We start from the raw sequence: 19,778 nt of genomic DNA, 5'->3' as shown, positions 1-19,778 counted from the left end.
CCCAGGGCGTGATTCTGGAGACCCAGGATCCAATCCCACGTCAGGCTCCCTGCATGGAGCCTGCTTCTCCCTCTGCCTATGTCTCTGTCAATCTCTCTCTCTCTCTCTCTCTCTGTCTCTCATGAATAAATAAAATCTTTAAAAAAATAAATAGAAATAAAACTATTTAGGTAACTAGAATGATTCTTAAACTATGCGTTCAGGAGAAAGGATTTGCTTCCAAGTGTTGAGTCTATAATGTTGGTTTCATTAGCCAAGCCATATGGCTGGGTATCCTTCAGAGAACATTTAAAATAGAATTGTGAATGACAGTAGGCATACTGAAGTCTATACTTTTAAAAAAATATTTTATTTATTTATTCATGAGAGACACAGATAGAGAGAGGCAGAGGCACAGGCAGAGGCAGAAACAGGCTCCATGCAGGGAGCCAGATGTGGGACTTGATCCTGGGACCCCAGGATCATGCCCTGAGCTGAAGGCAGACGCTTAACTGCTGAGCCACCTAGGGATCCCTGAAGCCTATGCTTTTTAAATGTAAATGTAGTTTCTATATGTCATTTTGTTATTAAATGACTAAAAACGTGAAGGGAAACTTAAATAATGTCATTCCTATTTATTTTTATTTATTCACAAGCTAAGCCCTAAATGAAAAAAAAAAAAAAAAAATAGGGCATTTCCAGGTAGGATACTTTAAATCATCAATATAATTATCTCCCCTTGGAAATCCAGGAGAATTTGAAGACTGTGGTACCAGCCAAAAACCTCAGTGTTCCTTTCACTGCAGAACTGCATCCTACTTAGAATAGCATCACAGAAAATGATGATGCATAAGCTTTTGGAATCAGAGAGCTAGATTCAAATCTCAGTTCTACCACTTTGTAGCTATAAGAATTTAAGAAAAGTTACATGACGTTTGTAAGACTCAATTTGTTTTTCTGTAAAGTAGGATAATACTAGTGTCTTTTCCTCATTGGGTTTTTGTTTTATTTTGTCTTGAGAAATGACTAAGTTAATGACTAGCACAATATATATTGTAAGTGTTCCGTAAATGGTAGCTGTCAGCACTCAAACGTTTCTATTTCTATTTCTATTTCTATTCTGTTTCTATTGAGTGTTCAAAGGGTGTTCCAGCTTCCAGAAAATAGAATTCTGGCCTCAAGAATTTGGCCAGCATGTTCACCAGCAGAAGATACAATTCTGTCCTGTCCCAGAGAGGCTAATTTTACTTTTGCCCAGATAATCCACCAGAGATTTAATAGGAAGGAAGAGGTAACCCAAGGTATCTTTTTTTACCTGAGATAATACAATTGCATCCATGATCTGAGAATAATGTCCAAAGGACCACCCATAACTGTCCCTGCATCAACTCTGTCTGTTTGGACACTGAAGAATATGTTCAGTTTTAAAGCTCTTGGGTAAAGTATAATGAAAGTCTAAGAATATGACCAGTGCATCACCATTAGTGAATATTTATTGAAGGCCTCTACGTGTCATGTCAGCACTAGACTAGATGCATGGGATACCTAGTTTATAAATAACCACCACATGAGATGATGTTCTCTGAAAGTAGTTAGAGACCACAAAAGTGAGTCTGGGTAAAGCACGTCAGAGCCATGACTATTATGTGAGTCCTAAAGAATAGGTAGGAAGTTATCAGACAGGATAGCAGTTTGGGGCAAGAGCTTCTCTAGTCCAGGGAAAAATATGTGTTAAGTGCCTTCAGGGCGGAGCCTAGGGGGCCTTTCCAATGAAATAAAAATGACCTATCATGTGTGTGCCATTAGGGTGGCCTTGTGCATAAAGACTCACTTACACACCACCAGGAGATGGGAAAACACTTAGGACCCATGTGGCTTCCACTCCCTTATATCCAAATAAAACAGCCAAAGCCAGACACATTTTGCCCTGTTGGAACTCACAAACCACAGAAAAGGAGTATGGAATTGTGACTCTCAAAGGCTTATTTTGTTATTCTCTTTATAGTCTCTTTAATTGCACAAGTGGGGAATGGGTTGACTGCCCAGCTTAAGGGCTTCTTGCTGCAAAGTGATGTGAAAAACTAACAGCTCCCCAAGCAGCTAAAACCTACCAAACCTACTGTAGATCTTCGAGTATAAAGTTTAGCAGATGTAAAGTGTGTTTTTTAATGCACCATTTTTGGCTCAGGTCCGGGACTGAATGACACTCTTTATTAATGGACTATGTGTAGCTGCTACCTTTCTAGCCCTTGGAGGGCTAAACCCAGGTGAGACCAGCCCATTCAAGTAGAAAGTACTGAGTTGTTTGAATAAGGTGTTAAATTGGCCTTCAGCATACCACCTGTTTTTGTGAACACTATGCCATCCAATCCGTCTCCTGCCAACACACATTCCCTGCCTCCTCGTGATTCACTAGAATCCATTACATATCACACCAAAGTAATCTCTAGGGTTGTGCCATCTTGCCCTCATCCTTGGTCACCTATTGCCAAAATCGTCCAAATATGTCATTTGCCTTCACTATTATGTTTATCCCTACATTGCTCAGCATGTTCCCTCATTTGCTTCAAACTCTGATTCTCTCTCCACTCCTCAGACTTTTCCGTTATACATGCGAGAGCCTAACAGCTGCCATTATCTTCCCCTAAATCTTCTCCAAAACATGGTTACCTCCTAAAGACACCACTTCTTGCAGCCCTCCCAAGGATGGCTACTTTCCTTTCTCACAATCTGCATGTCATTAGCTTGTAAGAAAGTTAGGTCTTGCTTTGCTCTTTGATGCTACTTCCAGACCTTAGATCTTCCCACTTCCCTAATAACTCCATAGAAGTACATGTCACATGACCAATTATTTAGCACCTGTTTTTTTTTTCTTCCCCAAATCAATACTCCTCTGCCATCCACCAACTTGGCCACACAGCTCCTTGAGCTGATCATTTCTGAAAATCTTGATCTTCTCCTGCCCGAACATCAGCCACCCCATGGTTTTCCTTATTCCACGCCATTTCCAATAACTACACTATCACCAAAACTTCCATTTCAAGCACTCACTGTCTCATCATCATCTATTCCCTTTTTAGGTAATTCCCTTAACACCATCACTCCAAAAATTCTTAGAAACTCCCAAAGAGTAGACAAGCCATTGACTTTGCTATGTTTTCATTGGCTATCATTCCCTCATGTCATTGCTTCCTTCCTTGACTAGCTCATCTGTGGTTCCTCATTATAATTATTCTTTTCCTCATTCTCAAATCCCTTCAGATTTTCTTCCACCACTGTACTCATCTGGGAAAGAAAAACACCCAACTCTGGCTAAACCCAATTCCTGTTCATTCTTAACCTGCACCTGAGAAACACAAATGGCTGGAGAACAGAAGACCACCATCCACCATGGGATGACTTGTCCCATCTTATATCTATATAAGTATGGTTCACATGGCTCTCATCACTGTCTAGTAACTTAACCTCATACTTTTCAAGGTCAGTTTTACACTTCTCAAACCTCCATAAGCTCTTCCTCTCCCCATTTTCAGCTAGTAACTTTACTTATAACCAAACTTACTGATAACCTGTTTTTACTGAGAAAACAATACCAGAAGAGTAAGTCCTTATGTACCATCATCCATCTACCCAACTGTCTACATGCAACCTGTACGCATCACCTTGACTGTGCCACCTGCTCCAACTCAGCCAAGTGTATATGGGAGGACCATATACATACCTCTGGCCTTTTTTAGCACATTACTCCTTCAAATAAATATTCTTTCTTTCTAGTGTTATGAATCTTGCTCTTTATGTGTTGGCCCTATCAACATATACCCATACTATAATAGCTTTCCTAAAATTCTCTCTTCATGTTGTATTTATGTCTAGTTTCCACATGATTCTTCTGCTTCACTTTCTAGAAAAAAAACTCTTGCATTTTCTCTACCTATTTCTAATTCCTCACTTCCCATATTCTCTTGAACTCACTGTAGTCATGCTTTCCTGCTTAATACTGCCGAGAACATGCTCTCTTAAAGGTCAGCAATAAAGGTCTTCATAAAAATCAAGTCTAATTGTGAACCTTCAGTCCCCATCTTTTTTAGCCACTCTAGCAGCATTGTCCCAGGTGCCTATTCCCTTCTTTTTAAACACCTTTACTTGGCTTCCAGGACAGCAGACCTTCCTGGTTTTTGCCTCACTGGACATTTCTCAGGATATTCAACTGTTTATTGACTTCTATATGTTGGAGCAAGAAATGCCTCCATCTTTGGACTTCTTCTTTGTCTGCACTTAGTCTCTTGGTGATCTATGCAGTCCCATGGTTATAAATAACACTTACAAGCTGATTATGCTCAGGTTTGTTTCAGCTCAACTTCTTCCCTTACTCCAGCCTTGTAGACCCTCCTGCTACTTTACTAGGATACCTAATAAATATCTCCAGTTGACATTCCAAAACATGATTTTTCTTCCCAAATATGCTCCTAACCCATTCTTTACCACTCAGTCAACCACACCATTACTTACCTGATGGTTTCAATTTTTAAAAATTCTGGAGTTATCCTGATCTGTTTCTTTCATATCACATATCAATCCATCAGCAACTGTTTCCAACCCTCTCTTCACAATATATTCATGGTTATATCCTTAATCAACCCTTCTCAGTCCCTCCACTCTCCAGTCTAAGCCCCATCCTATCTTTTTGTGCTACTGTTACACTTTAGAAGAACCTCTTTGTCCCCATTATTATCTTTCTTCTCAACCTCCTCTTTCTATTTGGCAGTCAAAGAGATCCTTTTAAAAAGAAAATTTAGATTATATCATTTCCCTGCTCAAATCTATCCAACGTCTTCTTATATTTAGACTAAAATCCCAAGATCTTGTCATTCTCTGATCCCTGTCTCTTTAATTTCACTTACTATCACACTTTCTCTTGTCCATTCTGTTTCACTCACAGGAGTTTTGGTGATTATATATATATACTCTATAGAGTATATACTCTCTCTCTCTCTCTCTCTCTCTCTCTCTCTCTCTATATATATATATATATATATATATATATATATATATACTCTTACTCCAGGGCTTTGGCACTTGCTTTGCCTCAGATACTAATATGGCTCACTATCTTACTTTATTTGGGTCTCTGTTCAAATATCATCTTTTTTGAGAGGCCCTCCCCGACCACCTCATCTAAATAGCATCCCTTATCATGTTTTATCCTTTTAGCCTGCTTTGTTTGGTTTCCTAATGCTTTCTGCTACCTTATTCCCCCCATTAGAAGCAGGAAGGTTGCCTGAATTCATCACAATTATGTATACCAAGTACAGTCTTTGGAAGATTGAAGCGCTCAGTTAATATTTGTGACATGAATCAGTGAGTGAATGTTCAGAGCTCAATGCCAAATTTCTGGTTCAGATAATCAGAGGTGTCTTGAGTTGGAATTTTTAATAAAAATAACTAAATTCTGTCTTCTATCATTGTAGGGATCCAGTCATTACCCATAGATTGCACACATTTAAGAGATTTGGCTTTATACTACAGGACCACTAAAACTCCAGTAACCATTGTGATGTCATTTTTGCTGATAACGAGATTTTGGTGCCAGAAATATGAGCCTCCAGTTCAGCCTCCAGGCTTACTCACTCTAAGAGGAAATTGCATCAAAATAAACCTCATGTAATGCAGGAAAGAAACATCATGTTTTTTGGTCTTGCTTGTTTGTTTGTTAGCCTCAGAAACTCTTATCTATTTTTCTCAGGATACTGATATCATAAGTCATTGATAAGGTTTCAGGATGTCATCACGTTCTTCTCTTTATCTGGAGACTGACATTTATTTGAAACATACCAAAATATAGCAGTGTACCTTTTAATTAAAGGAATGAGAGTGCAGATAGACATATTTCCTCATTGACTTAATGCAGGTTTACCTGTATTTTTTTTCTCTGTGCTATGTTTTAAAATAAATGTAAAAATGGTTTAATCTCCTATAATGTCATGGAAAATCACCAAAATTTTCTTGTGCTGATTCATTTCAACAAAATGATAACATTGAATGAAGCACAACTTGTTTCATTGCTTTAGGTGGGGTAATAAAAATGGACTTATTCGTATCACACCTCTAAGCTGAACACATTGTTATTTTAAGAGAAAGTAAACAAATAAGATAGAAATATTTTGCTTCAACCACTGGTTTTTACATGGAAAGATGTATTTACTCTAAAGTTTTGATGATAAGGACTATGCCATATTTGTCTCCTATGTGGGACACATACACAGATGTTCCATAAATGTTTTTGGAGTGAATGAAGATACTACTTAAAAATGTAGCTTAGAGGGACACCCGGGTGGCTCAGTGGTTGAACATCTGCCTTTGGCTCAGGGTGTCATCCCGGGGTCCTGGAATCGATTCCCGCATCAGGCTCCCTGTGGGGAGCCTGCTTCTCCCACTGCCTTCCTCTCTGCCTCTCTCTGTGTGTGTCTCTCATGAATAAATAAAATCTTTTTTAAAAAGTGTAGCTCAGAAATTAAAGTGGAAATTCATACCTGTTTTCTTGAGCTTAATCTGAACCAAATCCAAATTTGGAATGTATTAACATTAAGAAGCAATTGCTTTTGAAAGTCTTACTTTTATAAAAGAAATACTTTAATATTACTAGTTCCCCCAATCCATGTAAAATATTATTTGGGTCATAAAAATTGATATCGTGTAAAATTTTCATAGTCAGAATTTCACCAATGTTAATGGAAAAGAATTGATAGCAGGCAAACTATAAGCAAGACACTTTCCTAGGCAGAGTGTGGAATGTTTTTGTAAGATGAATTGTGTTTTACACGTGCTTTTGAGTTGCCAAGAATCTTGACTATTGGGTAAACAGAAAGACTCCAGACAAGATCAGGAAAGGACAGTACCAGAAGTTCAGTGACAAGGAGGTAAAGTTACCCACTCCACGAAGTGAAGGTTGATCCTCTGAAATTGCATTTCAGAGTTATTTTATGTTAACTTCTATATCAGGATAAGCATGCCTTTAAAGCAAGAAACAGGTGGAATAGGAAAGGTGGGAAATTCCAAACGAGCATTTGACTCTTGTTTGGGTATATGTCATCACATTTCACGTGTTTGAAATATGTCCATTTCAACAGCTTATTTTTCAGTAACTAAAACAGACCACACTTCTGTAAAAGGTTGAACAGATGGAATTCAGTCTGGAGCTGAGAGAGAACATGTCCCATGCAGTGGTCCCCAACATGAAGTGATCTGAGACCTTGGGATGTTCGGTGTGCTTCACTACTTGCAAATGTGTTCTGTGTACATCCTTCAAAACCCGGAGGGGAGGGCGGATGGCACAATGCAAGTGTGAATCGCATTGTGATGAACTGATAATCTCAAAACCCTCTAATCTTGGATAAAACTCAGTGCAGTTATTGAGCAAATAGAACCATCCTCCTAGGTTGATCCCTACATAAGTAACTACAAGAAATGTTATTTCCAAGACTCCTTTCTTCTCCTCAGTGAGAAACAGGTCAAATTACCTAAATATTTGGTAACCTTTTATGGTACCTAGTATGCACCAATAACTTCTTCTGATCCTTCTCTCCAAGAACAATCTAATGGAATGCAATTTCCCTTCTTACTATTGGAGGCATTTTCAGGTACCTATATGTGACCATTTTTAAACACACTTTATTAAAAGAGTGAAGAGTTGTGGCTTAAAAATGGGATAGAATCTATGCCAGAGAGGCAAAAGGCATATGGCTTCTATTTTTCTTCTATATTTCTTATGAAGATATATTGTGCTATCTCAAAAGAATAAATATGGTTAGCTTTCAGATTTTCTAACAGCGAATTAGTTAAATAAAACGTTTTCTTCACAGTAATAAAAAGGCTATTCCTTGACATTTTTTAATACTTCCAGCTAAATTAACATAGATTCAGTGACTTCCTTATCAAGCCACAAAATCTTATTGCTTTTTTAATTCATCAAGGAATTGCAGGTATTAAGATTGCCTATCATATGGCAAAACATCTACTAACCTTCTCTCTTGGGTAATAATGAAACTGATTTGGAATTCTGATAAATTAACCTAAGGATATTTAATCCTGTTCAATTTATCTAATCCTCACCGAAAATTATTTTCCTCCTTCATTGATTTTATAGAAGAAAATTACCAAATTGCAGATATATAACTGATATTTGCAGACAGAAATGAAGGTTATCTTTAGGAGAAACCAGTCTCAAACAAAAACACAGCCTTCTATATTGTCCCATACATATTACACGCTCTTTACCCATAGTGAGAAGGTAGGTCATTCGTCATTTCTTATTTATTCCCTGGCGTAATCAGATGACACTATGAAATCATGTGAGATGCTTCAAGCTCCTGTCAGGACATAAAACTCAAGACTACAGGCAGCACAATAACCATTGTCAACAGGCAAACTCCAACAAAGTTTGAATTTGGATTTGGTTTCATGTTAAGGGAAGCAGATTTGCTCTGTTTTTTTAATAATTCATAAGAAACAGAAATCACAATGCATTGACTCAGCATCCACCTACAGAGTCCAAAAAAGCCGAAGTTCTCCCCCACTCACCCTCTTGTTCCACAGACATTTTGAAAATAAAGGGAAAAAAACAGAAATGAAAAAAAGAGTGAGAAGGAACACAGATATGGTTTAAATAATTTCAAATCCTTATTAAACATCACTGAGATTGCATTTGATCCATCAGGCTGACTTTTTGTTCTCACCACTAAGACCTCGCAAAGAAACTGGGCATGCATGGTTTTGCCTTCCAGGGTTGACCTAGAACTATCTGGGTGATGTGTATATGAATGTGGGTGTGCTTTAAGTCCATTTTATAAACACTGACACAGGACAATTCTTATCATTGGTAATAGTCTTTTGAGTCCAATCATGCAGAATAACAGGCATGTGCAAGATAGGTCTTGTTGCAAGATAAACATGGCAAGGTGAACAGTTTAATGCTAGACAAGGGTTGGGAGGTTTGTTTTCATTAGAATATACTGGCCATTGGTCCCACATAATCAAAAGTTAGATATACAGGAGTCCACATACAAACAGAGGCCTTCCATTTCAGCTTGACTGACCAAGGAAATGGGTCAGAGTGAACCATTTCAGACAAAGAAAGAACTAAGTGCCAAAACAGATACCAAAATCTTATATTTTAGTCACATGGAAAATGACTAATATATTTATTTACATTGTAACTTGCTTGTTGTTTTTACAGAAAGGAGTATCCCTGCTTGGTTTAATTTTATCTGTGGAAAATGTAGGACTCACAATTAAAATATTGGGGGGAGCTTGTGGGTGATGAGTGGGGGGTCTCTCTTCAGATCCAAAGTCATGGGGATCAAAGATTGCTGGGACAATATTATTCCTTCCTCTAAGCTGTAGAAGATAAATTTTTCAGCAAAGCCGGCTGACAACATTCTTTACCGAGCATAATGTTTTTAAGATTTTGATTATCATATGTTAAGAGAATTAAATAGAAGTAGGCTTTGTAGAATTTAGATTTTACAATGAATACTTAAAATTTAAAAGTCAGTTCTGCTTGTTTTTCCTCTGGCAGGTCATAAAAGGACTGGTGTATTCTCATCTATTCCACTTATTCCCTTTGTCGAGGTCTATTTTATGATTTCCCAGTCAGCTGGTATCAGCAGTCGTAGGCAATATTTTCTAATAATGGTAACAGATTGGGAAAAAACTATTCCCTCAGCCCTCAATTAAATAGCTTACTTCAATTGGAGGAATTAGCCAGAACCTGGTCCACCCAAGTATACATTCCTACAAAGCTCAGTCATCAGATTCTTGAAGATGCAAGATTATCAGTGGTTCTTATTCCACAAGAAGAAATTTGGTTGTAAGGCCAATGTATCTCCTTTTAAAAATGAGTACGATGACCAAAAACTAAATAAATATTTCAAAGTGGTGGTGATTTTGCCAAGCTCTCCCAAGAATTTCATTCCTTCTGCATGTGGGCACACAGCCATCCCTCCCACAAAATACTACCAAACATTTCATTAAGGATCACTGTGAAACCATCAGCCCCATAGATGGAGAAAAGGTTAGGCCTCTCAGACTGCCAACTTCACATTTCTAAAGGAACCCCAACCACAGGCAGGACATTCCTTCTCCCAGTCATATAGTCCAGGTGACTTGATACTTCCAAGTCTGAAAAGCAAGAAAGTCCTTTGGAATTAATAGCTGACTATAGAGGAAATACTTGTTTCTTAAAGAGAAGACTCACTGCAGAACATAATACATTCTAAGATTTTGATAATAACAAAATCACCTCTGAAGATATTATAATAAAGTGGACCCAGGATGGTGAAGGGCTGGTGAGCTTTTGAAATGATGATTTTCTTTGTTGTCCTATTACCTATCTTGCTTTGATAACCTAGTAAAATTAATTCTATAGAATTAGAATTAGCAGGCAAGAAGTCAAACTTTTTGCTTTATTGTCCATGATATGTCAATCTGAAGGATTTATTCCATTTTTTCTTGAGTATAAGGGAGATCTGGCTAAAAGTAACCAGCTCCTGAGAGCCATACAATGGGAGAGATCAGGCTAGCAGAGTGGAAGATAGCAATAGCAGGGGAGCATTACCTAGTTCTTGCTTGGTTTAATCTGCATGGGCAAAAAAAAATCACCACTTCACCACTTCTGCACATATAAAAGATAACCTAACTGTCAAGAACTTCTAAGATGCTGGCTGGAGATTTCCTTCTGGCTTTTGATGTCATTCTGTGGCTGATGAAATTATCCTCGCGATTTACTTTCTTTCAAATAGCTGCCTGTTTCCTGCCCTTAATCGCAAGTGTTAGAAAGTCAGGCATAGAAAGGACACAGGTATAGCAAGAGAAAAATACAGAGAAAGGAGGTACAGGATAAGGTATTCTCATCTATTTAGAGTTTTTTTTTTAAAGGGGGTGGGTGGGTGGGAAGCATGACAGAAAGAGAAGTGAGAGAGCCCATGTGAGTGCAGAGGTTATCTTAAAAATCGGGTTGTTGGCAATATTAACCAAAAAAGAATGGCAGCAAGAGAAAGAAGCTGGGACACTTTCATTCCAGGGGACAAGCTGCACAGGCTAATGTTATTTTTTTTTCCTCTCGTTTTAAACAAATGACCTCTTGTCACGCATCCTACTGCGAAGCAATCTCATAAATGGCAGCATTGCTCTCATGGTGATGATGGGGGTTGGCTCTATTGCTTGAAAGAGACAAAGCTTCCCTATTGTTGTATTTAAGGCAGTTTTCAGAGCGCAGCATTCTTGTTTGCTCTATTTTTGAAGGGATTCCATTTGCCAGTCATAGCCCACTCATCAACCATCCATTTTGTGTGTTTCACTTCTTCTTCAGGTGAAATACCCCCACACTGGCGAGCACCAAAATGGTCAGAGTGCAAATAGCTGTGATGGGTACTTCACCAAAGTGAACAAGAAGGGAAGCCTCCACCAGGTCCCTGTTATTGCTGAGAAGTCACCCTGGTATTACCTCGTATATAACCAAGATGTTTCACAGTGCCTTCTTAAGTGCTCAGGAGAGCACTGTCATTTGATTGGAGCTAATTCAGGTGATTTTGCTAAACATTGACACAAATGCTTCATGGCTTTTAAGACAAACTCATATTGCTAAAGCTATTTAGCAGCAGTAACTTATGGGTAGAGTTATTGCTGTCACATCAACTGTGGTACAAAACTCAGATTTATCAGCCCTTCTTCAATTGTTTGACTTTATGAAAATAAATAAACATGAAACATCAGCCATATTAAGAAGTCAGGGAAACCCCTGAGGAATAGTAATGTCTGTGGAAATGTTTTCAATTGCTGACCTGAGGATCACCCCATGTTATGGGTTTGTTTGTTTTTAAGAAATTAATATTTTTTAATTCCAGAAGAGGAAAGGAATATTTTTAAAACAAAATCATGGCAGGGTATAAACCTGGGAAGTTGCACACTCATGGAAAACACAACCCACAATCTGAAAATAGGCTACGTAGGTTCATTTCCTATTAAGGACATCATCTGGATGTCAATTCCACTGTGTTCCAGGGAGGGATTCTTACCATCAGATATGGATGCAGTAACCCTGCCTCACCACCTGCCACTCTCTTTCCAGTTGTGACACATAATTTGTAAGGGACAAATGAAGTCTACTCTCTAAAATATGGATGTCGGTGTCTCCTAGTATCTGGGTAATGATCTACTTGAGGAAGTCCTCCGTACTGCAATGCTACACTGGAAACCCTCCTACCTGCTCACTGTCAGAGAAAAGACCGTCAGCTATTATTCCCACATTCCTTCTAAAGGCCAAACCATTTAGTACCTGGAAACTGTCACCCTCTCCCGCCCCCACACTGTACATAAGCATCACATATGTTCTTTCTACAAATTGGTATACAGGTGCCATTTAATCAGTTCAAATTTGGAAGCTACATCTTCAAGGGTCCTAGAGAGCTCACTCCCCCCATAATTTCCCCCTTTTACATGTTTTCTTATAAGACATACAGCTTAATCAATTAACAAACTAAATAGCTTATATACTGGCAATATATTACAGATGGGTTTATGTCAGAGTAATAGATCACATGAAATGGACCGTATGGTACCCCAGTGCATGATGTCTTGGTAGAGCCCTGAGGACACTGACAGTAGCATCTCTAAGTAAGTAGTGCTGTATGAATACAGACACATGCGGATCTGTATCTACATCCATCTGACTAAGCCAAAGGAGCAGGTAGATGCAAGATAGAGACACACACATGCTGGATGGGGCCACTGCACACCTTGTCATGCCATTTGAAAGGGCAATTACAGGTTGCTGGTTTTGCAGCCATTAAAATTACACTTTATGGAAAAGGCTTTTCTAGTTGTGTTTGAGTTGCTTTCTGGAGGAAGCATCATTGGAGGAAGACCAAAGCTAGAGCAACTAGAAGTTAAATATACATTTAGCTTAGCTGCAATACAGAATTCTGGAGAAGAAGCAGGCTGAACGACTGGTTTCAATTTTAGGCTTGGATTCTCTCTCTTGCCATTTTCTTGTAGTTGCATGTCTGCGTTTGTGTGTGTGCGTGTCTGTGTGTGTGTATGTGTGTGTGTGTTCCATCACATCATCTCCTGAAGAACGCTGGGTTTCGCAGGCAGGCGGCTAGTCACCTGCAACAACCCAGGGGTCCTGCTGAGGCTTCCAGGCTGCTGTCAGTGTCAGAGGCCAGGGTCTGGTCGGTGGACATGGAGGAGATGTCGTTGACAGACGAAGATGGAGGGAGACTCTCACTGCTGTTCACTGCTGCACCTGTGCTAAGAAAATGAAAACCAACATGACTAAATCTAGAACTAGACTCAACTTAATGTCATTCAGGATGCAGGCATGGGCAAATACAAGAGGTGATGTCTAATCCATCGTTCATTCAACAGGTCTTCGTAGAACAACTAATCCAAGGCACTGTGTTAGATGGTGAAAATCAAAACAGCAACCCAGAGTCCTGGGTCACAAGATATTCACTCTACCTTGGAAACCACTTGTAATGCTCTTAAAAGAAAAGAAAAGCAAGCAAACAAAAATATCCTACTAAAAACCCCAGTCACCCCTCTCGCCTCCAATATCGTCATATAATTGGCCCGTATAAAGCAAAGGCATTTGCATTTTTTAAAAGCTCCTAGACACTGTGTAGTAAAAGGATGAAGACCACTGTCCTACTGAGGAAGATGAGCAGAACCTTTTAATGTAATGATCTGAACCTGGATGTTTTTAATGCAGGGCTTTTAAAAGAAACACATGTAAGAGTCCTATCCCAAAAATTTGGGCTGAGTTGGGAGTCCAGCAAACAGAATTACTTGGAGACTACAGCTCTTAAGAAATGAAGGTATACTAAATAAATATTATTGTAGTCATTAATGTGGTATCAAACTTAAAATCCATACAGAAAGGCTATGTAGGACTTACAGTGAAACTTATCATAGACATAATAATAATAATAATAATAATAATAATAATAATAGAAGAAGCCAGACCACTTTTTTTTTTAAAGTAAGCTCCATGCTAGAGCATACTTTTTGATTGTGGCTTACTTTCTAGCAGGCTTGCTTACCCGGTGGTGATCTAAAAAAAAAACAAAAAACAAAAACAAAACAAAACAAAACAAAACAAAAAAAACCCTAAATTCTTAAAATTAAATTGAAAAGAAATATCTTATTTATCTGCTCTATGGGAATACAAAGATTTTAAAACTCTGACAAGAAACTTGCTCATGGTAATCACTCAGTAATACTTGCTAAGTTATAATACCTTTGAGAAGTACAAAGAACAGGTAAGCCAGAGTCATTGTAAAATATGATTAAACCATAGCACCTTGAGAACAGTTTACTTTTCCTTTCTATATATTCTTTACACTTAAGCAACATAGGTAATAAAATGCATGTTTTGTGAAATAGTTTGCTACTAAAAATATCTGTAAATCATCTAATAAAATCAGAGATGAGGAAATCTCACTAAAATGTTATCTTATTTGAGTAAATACAGTGTGCAAGATATACCTGGTGAAAAATAACAAATCCAAAATACATTACGGAAGTGCTATCACAAAGATCTAATAAATCAGAAAAAATCTATAACGAACTTATATGACCCAAAACCAAAAAACAAACAACCTGACTTAGAAAAATGGGCAGAGGACCTGAATCGATATTTTTCCAAAGACATACAGATGGCCAACAGATCCATGAAAAGATGCTCCATATAACACATCATCAGGGAAATGCAAATCAAACTGAGAAAGACATATCAGTTGACACTTGGCAGAATGGCTAGCATAAAAAAATAAAAAAAACAAGTGTTGATGAGAATGTGTAGAAAACTGAACCTTCATATGCTGTTGATGGGAATGTAAATTGATACAGCTACTGTGTAAAACAGTATGGAGTTTCCTCAAAAAATTAAAAATAGAAATACCATATAATACAATATTTCCATTACTATTTACCCAAAGGAAACAACACTGATTTGAAAAAATATATGCACCACTATGTTTATTATAATATTATATAATGGAATGTCACACAGCCATTTAAAAAGATGAGACTGTGCCATTTGCAACAGCATGGATGGACTTAGAGGTTATTATACCAAGTGAAATAAGGCAAAATGAGAAAGACAAATACCATATGATTTCACTCATATATGGAATCTAAAAAACAAAACAAATGCATAAACAAACAAACAAGCAAAAATCAAAATCAGTCCTATAAACACAGACAGCAAACTGATGGGTGCCAGAGGGCAGAAGGGTGGGAGGATGGTCATAAATGGGCGAAGAGGAGTAGGAGATATAGGTTTCTAGATATGGAATGAGTAAGTCACAGGAATAAAAGGCACAGCATGGGGAATATACTCAATAGTATTGTAATAATATTGTAAGTGTAACAACACTTGCAGTGAACACAGCATAAGTGTAGAGAAGTGGAACCACCTGAAACTTATGTAACATTGTGTGTCAACTATACTCAAATTTTAAAAAAAATTTAAAGATCTATGAAGTGGAGCGATTAACACAGTCTCTTTGCTCCTGGAGTAGACATCTCTTCCCTATGGAAAAATGTGATTAAAATGTGACAATATGTGGAAAGGACCCATACACATAAGCTAAGAAAGATCATATATATTTTATAAGTATTTTAAATTTTTATTTGTTGATTATAAACATATTTATGTAAATTATGGGGAATGTGAAAGAATACAAAAAAGGGAACAATAGGTACTGATCCTCAAATAAATAATAACTTAAACTTTGGGTGTAAATGATTTTGCGACTGGCTTCTTTCATATAGAATAATGTTTTCAAAGTTCATTCATGCTGTACCATGTAGCAATACTTTATCCCTTTTTACTACTGAATAACACTCCATTGTGTGGCTATATCACTTTTGTTTACCTATTTATTTGTTGATGGGCATTAGATGGACAGGCCGTTTCTATTTTTGGCTACTATGAATAATGTTGTTACGAACTTTCATATACAGGTTTTTATTCTTTTGGGCAAATACCTAAGAGTGGAGTTGGTAGATCACAAATTAGCTCTATGTTTGACATTGGAGAAATTAACAGTTTTTCAAAGTGGCTACACCAGTTTACATTCCTACCAGCAGTGTATGAAGGCTCCAATTTTCTCTCATCCTCCCCAGTACCCCTCACTATCTTTTTATTGTTGCTATCCCAGTGTACGTTAAATGGTATCTCATTGTGGTTTGCTGTTGTTGTTGTTGTTATTGTTTTTAATTTATTTATTCATGAGAGACACAGAGTGAGAGGCAGAGACATAGGCAGAGGGAGAAGCAGGCTCCCTGTGGGGAGCCCAGTGTGAGACTCGACCCCAGGACCCTGGGATGACACCCTGAGCCAAAGGCAGACGCTCAACCACCTAGCCACCCAGGCATCCCTCTCGTTGTGGTTTGATTTGTACTTCCCTAGTGACTAATGATGTTGAGTGTCTTTGCATGTGCTTGTTGGCTATTTGTATATCGCTTTGGAGAAATGTTTATTCAGATCTTATGGTCATTTTAAAGATTTTATTTATTTACTCACGAGAAACAGAAAGAGAGGCAGAGACACAGGCAGAGGGAGAAGCAGGCTCCATGCAGTGAGCCCGACGTGGGACTCTATCTGGGGTCCTCAGGATCAGGCCCTGGGCTGAAGGCAGGCACTAAACCGCTAAGCCACCCGGGCTGTCCCTTATGGCCATTTTTTAATTGTTATTTTCTTTTTATTATTAAATTGTAAGAGTTCTTTATGTATTCAGGATACAAGTATCTTATTATATAAGATTTGCAAATGTTTTCCTCCTATCCTATGGATTGTCTTTTAACTTTCCCGATGGTGTCTTTTGAAACACATGTGTTTTTTTAACTTTGATAAAGTTGAATTTACTTATTTTTTTTTCCTTTTGCCACTGTCCTTTTCTTGAGAAAGAAACTCTTTCTTAGATATAACCCAAGATCCTGAAAATTTAACGTACTTTCATATAAGAGTTTTAAAATCATAGCTTTTACACTTAAGTCTATGATCCATTTTGATCCATTCTTAGGTACTATATGAGGTAGAAGTCTACCCTCCTCCTATTGCATGTGGATATCTAGCTGTCCTACAACTATTTATTGGAAAGACAATTCTTTGCCCATGCAGTTGTCTTGAAATCTTTGTTACAAATCAATAGACCATAAACATAAGGGTTTATTTCTGAGCTCTCAATTCTATACGTACAGGCCAATACCACACTGTCATGAGCATTGCAACTTTGTGGTAAATTTTGAAATCAGGAAGTGTGAATCCTCCAACTTTTTTTTTTTTTCAAGATTATTTTAGTTGCTCTGTATCCCCTGTGTTTCCATGTGAATTTTAAGAACAGCTGTCAATTTCAGCAAAGAAAAAGGCAGCTGTGACTATGATGAGTATTTAATCTGTAGATCAATTTGCAGAGTATTGTCATTGTAACAATATTAAATCTAATTAGTGACTGAATGGAAGTCTTTCCATTATTTAGGTCTTTAATTTCTTTCAACAATGTTTTACTGTTTTCAGAGTAAAAAATTTACAATTTTTTGTAAATTTGTGTTTTATTATTTTTGATGTTATTGTAAATAGAATTGTTTTCTATTCATTGAGAATATATAGAAATAGAAGTGATTGACTAAATAAGAAGTCTCAATGTCAAGGATAGGAGACCAAATGGATCAAATGATGACATATATATCTGATGAGTGTTATAATTAATCAAACTGCCTATGTTAATGAGGAAGATTTTTGTTAGTGTGCTTTATTTAAATTATGACAAAATAATCAGTTTGAAAGTTTTAAAATAAAGTTTTGGCATAATACAAATAAAAAACTACTTAAAAGTATCTCTACATAATAGTTCTGATCTTCTCTTGAGCTAGGGTTTTTCTCCTTTTCTGGCTGAAGCTGGTTATATGGACATGTTCTGACGGGCACAGTTAAAGTTGAGTGTTGACTCAAACAAGGGTGAGATAGAACCTAGGTGAGGCGAGGCTCCCTTTTAAGAACACAATTTGATTTTTGCAAATAAACAGAAACCTGTAACAATGGCAGCTAGAGAAATTGCACAAAGAACTTTGAGGAAATTTCCCCAGAAAAACAAATTTACATCTATAAATAATACTGAATGAAAGCAACAAAACTGAAAGTAGTGTTTAATAAACTCTTCATATAAGAAGGGATCATACTGCAGATTATAAGATACACAGCACCCCCACTGCAGCTATTTTAATAATCAGCATATTGTCAACACGTTTGTGGAGCATTCTAAGTATTATTTCATGTAAGCGATCTCAGTATTACACAGCGTTTTGCTACATGATTACCTCACTTAATCCTTGCTTCTTTCTATTTCTTTTGTTTGTTTTCCTGCTTCTTTCTATTTCTTTCATTATACTTCTTCATTACCCCTATCTCCCTCAATCTCTACTATTCAGCAAAGAGTAAGCACTCAATTTAACAAAGCACTGAGTATCTTTCGTGTGTACTCCTCCAGATAGGCGTTGTAAATGAAACCAAATTTCTCCCTTCGATGAAACTAATGAAACCACTAACCTATTTTTTGCTAAGGGAAGCCATTTTGTTGTAGTTGTCTTTCTCTGTTCATCAGCTGGCTATCTTCTATGCTGGAATGATCCTGCCCTTTATTTTATCAATATTGAATGCAAATTATAGTTCGTATTCAATTATTCAAAGTTCAGAATCTTTATCAACTATATTTCTATGGTTTCATAGACTACTGTTAATATTTTTTACAGCACAAATTCATTAGGAGATGTCTTCTCTTCTAATGCTTCCTCTATAAAATTCCCATTACATCTGCTTGTTGTATGAGAATGGGTCTCAGTATAGAGAGAACTATAATGAAACAATCACGTGTATCGTCTAGCAGTGTGCTAGACTTAAGAGTGGCTTCTGAGATCCAAGTATTAGCATTAGCATCTCTTTCCAACTCTGCCTTCATTGATGTTACAGCAGCAGTTTGAAATTGGTCACAATAAGAATAATTATACCACAGAAATTGGTAAATGCCATTAATCAGTCCTTTAAAAAAGATGGTCATTAAACATCACCTAGTCCCTCACTACTACACACAAAAAACTTTTGTTTCTTAGTGACTACTGCTATTGCACTATAATAAATACTCTCTTGACTGTAGCCACTTCTGACTTTATTGGATGATCCTTTCAGGTCTCTTTTTATGTAGGTAATAAATAAACTTTGTAAACCATAAAACCAAACACAAATAAAAGAGTCAAGACATGGAACTTGGCTTCAAATTGTTAATTTACTGCCAAACAGTTTGTGAAAATACCTTAAATTGAACTGAACTGACTTGAATTTGATTATATTGTTCACTTACCCTGGATACTCTAGCAGTGTGATAAATATCCCTTCCCTCTATATTTTTTTCCAGAAGAACCAGTAGAGAAATGCATTTTTTGAAGTTTGCCATCAATAAAGCATTACAAATATTTGTTGATTAAAATTCTACTAAAAGTAACTGAAGATAGTAATAGGGTTGCAAATGAGGAACAGTAGCTACTTTCAACATTACTTGACAAAAAAAAAAAAAAAGCTTTCATGGAAAGAAGTTACACTAATGAAAATTTCTAAAACTAGAAGTATGTAGCAAAAGATATTCACTATTTCAGGGGAAATGTTCTGCTTTTCTAAAGGGAATTATTTTCCTGACCCATCCATATATAAAAATAGACACAGAGAATTAGAAGAAATACTAGAATAA

General features: G+C 37.1%; 1 protein-coding gene across 50 annotated transcripts in view; it reads right to left on the bottom strand.

Moving 5' to 3' along the window:
• Nucleotides 1-8,259: 8,259 nt before the first annotated feature.
• Nucleotides 8,260-19,778, bottom strand: part of MAPK10 (mitogen-activated protein kinase 10) — a 299,098-nt gene continuing 287,579 nt past the window's right edge. For 27 of the 50 annotated variants that reach the window (XM_025998146.2, XM_072755722.1, XM_025998147.2 and 24 more), the window contains one exon: nt 8,260-13,279. In XM_025998146.2, coding sequence (XP_025853931.1) covers nt 13,137-13,279 — 143 coding nt within the window. In that variant the 3' untranslated portion in view covers nt 8,260-13,136. Of the gene's footprint in view, nt 13,285-19,778 lie in introns of all 50 variants that reach the window. The other 23 variants (XM_072755734.1, XM_072755744.1, XM_072755735.1 and 20 more) reach the window with 1 other exon arrangement.

This window comes from Vulpes vulpes, chromosome 4 (genome assembly GCF_048418805.1).
Source record: "Vulpes vulpes isolate BD-2025 chromosome 4, VulVul3, whole genome shotgun sequence".
In the NCBI taxonomy this organism is placed as follows: Eukaryota; Metazoa; Chordata; class Mammalia; order Carnivora; family Canidae; genus Vulpes; species Vulpes vulpes.
The sequence above is the reverse complement of the archived record's forward strand: the minus strand, read 5'-3'. Positions and strand labels throughout refer to the sequence as shown.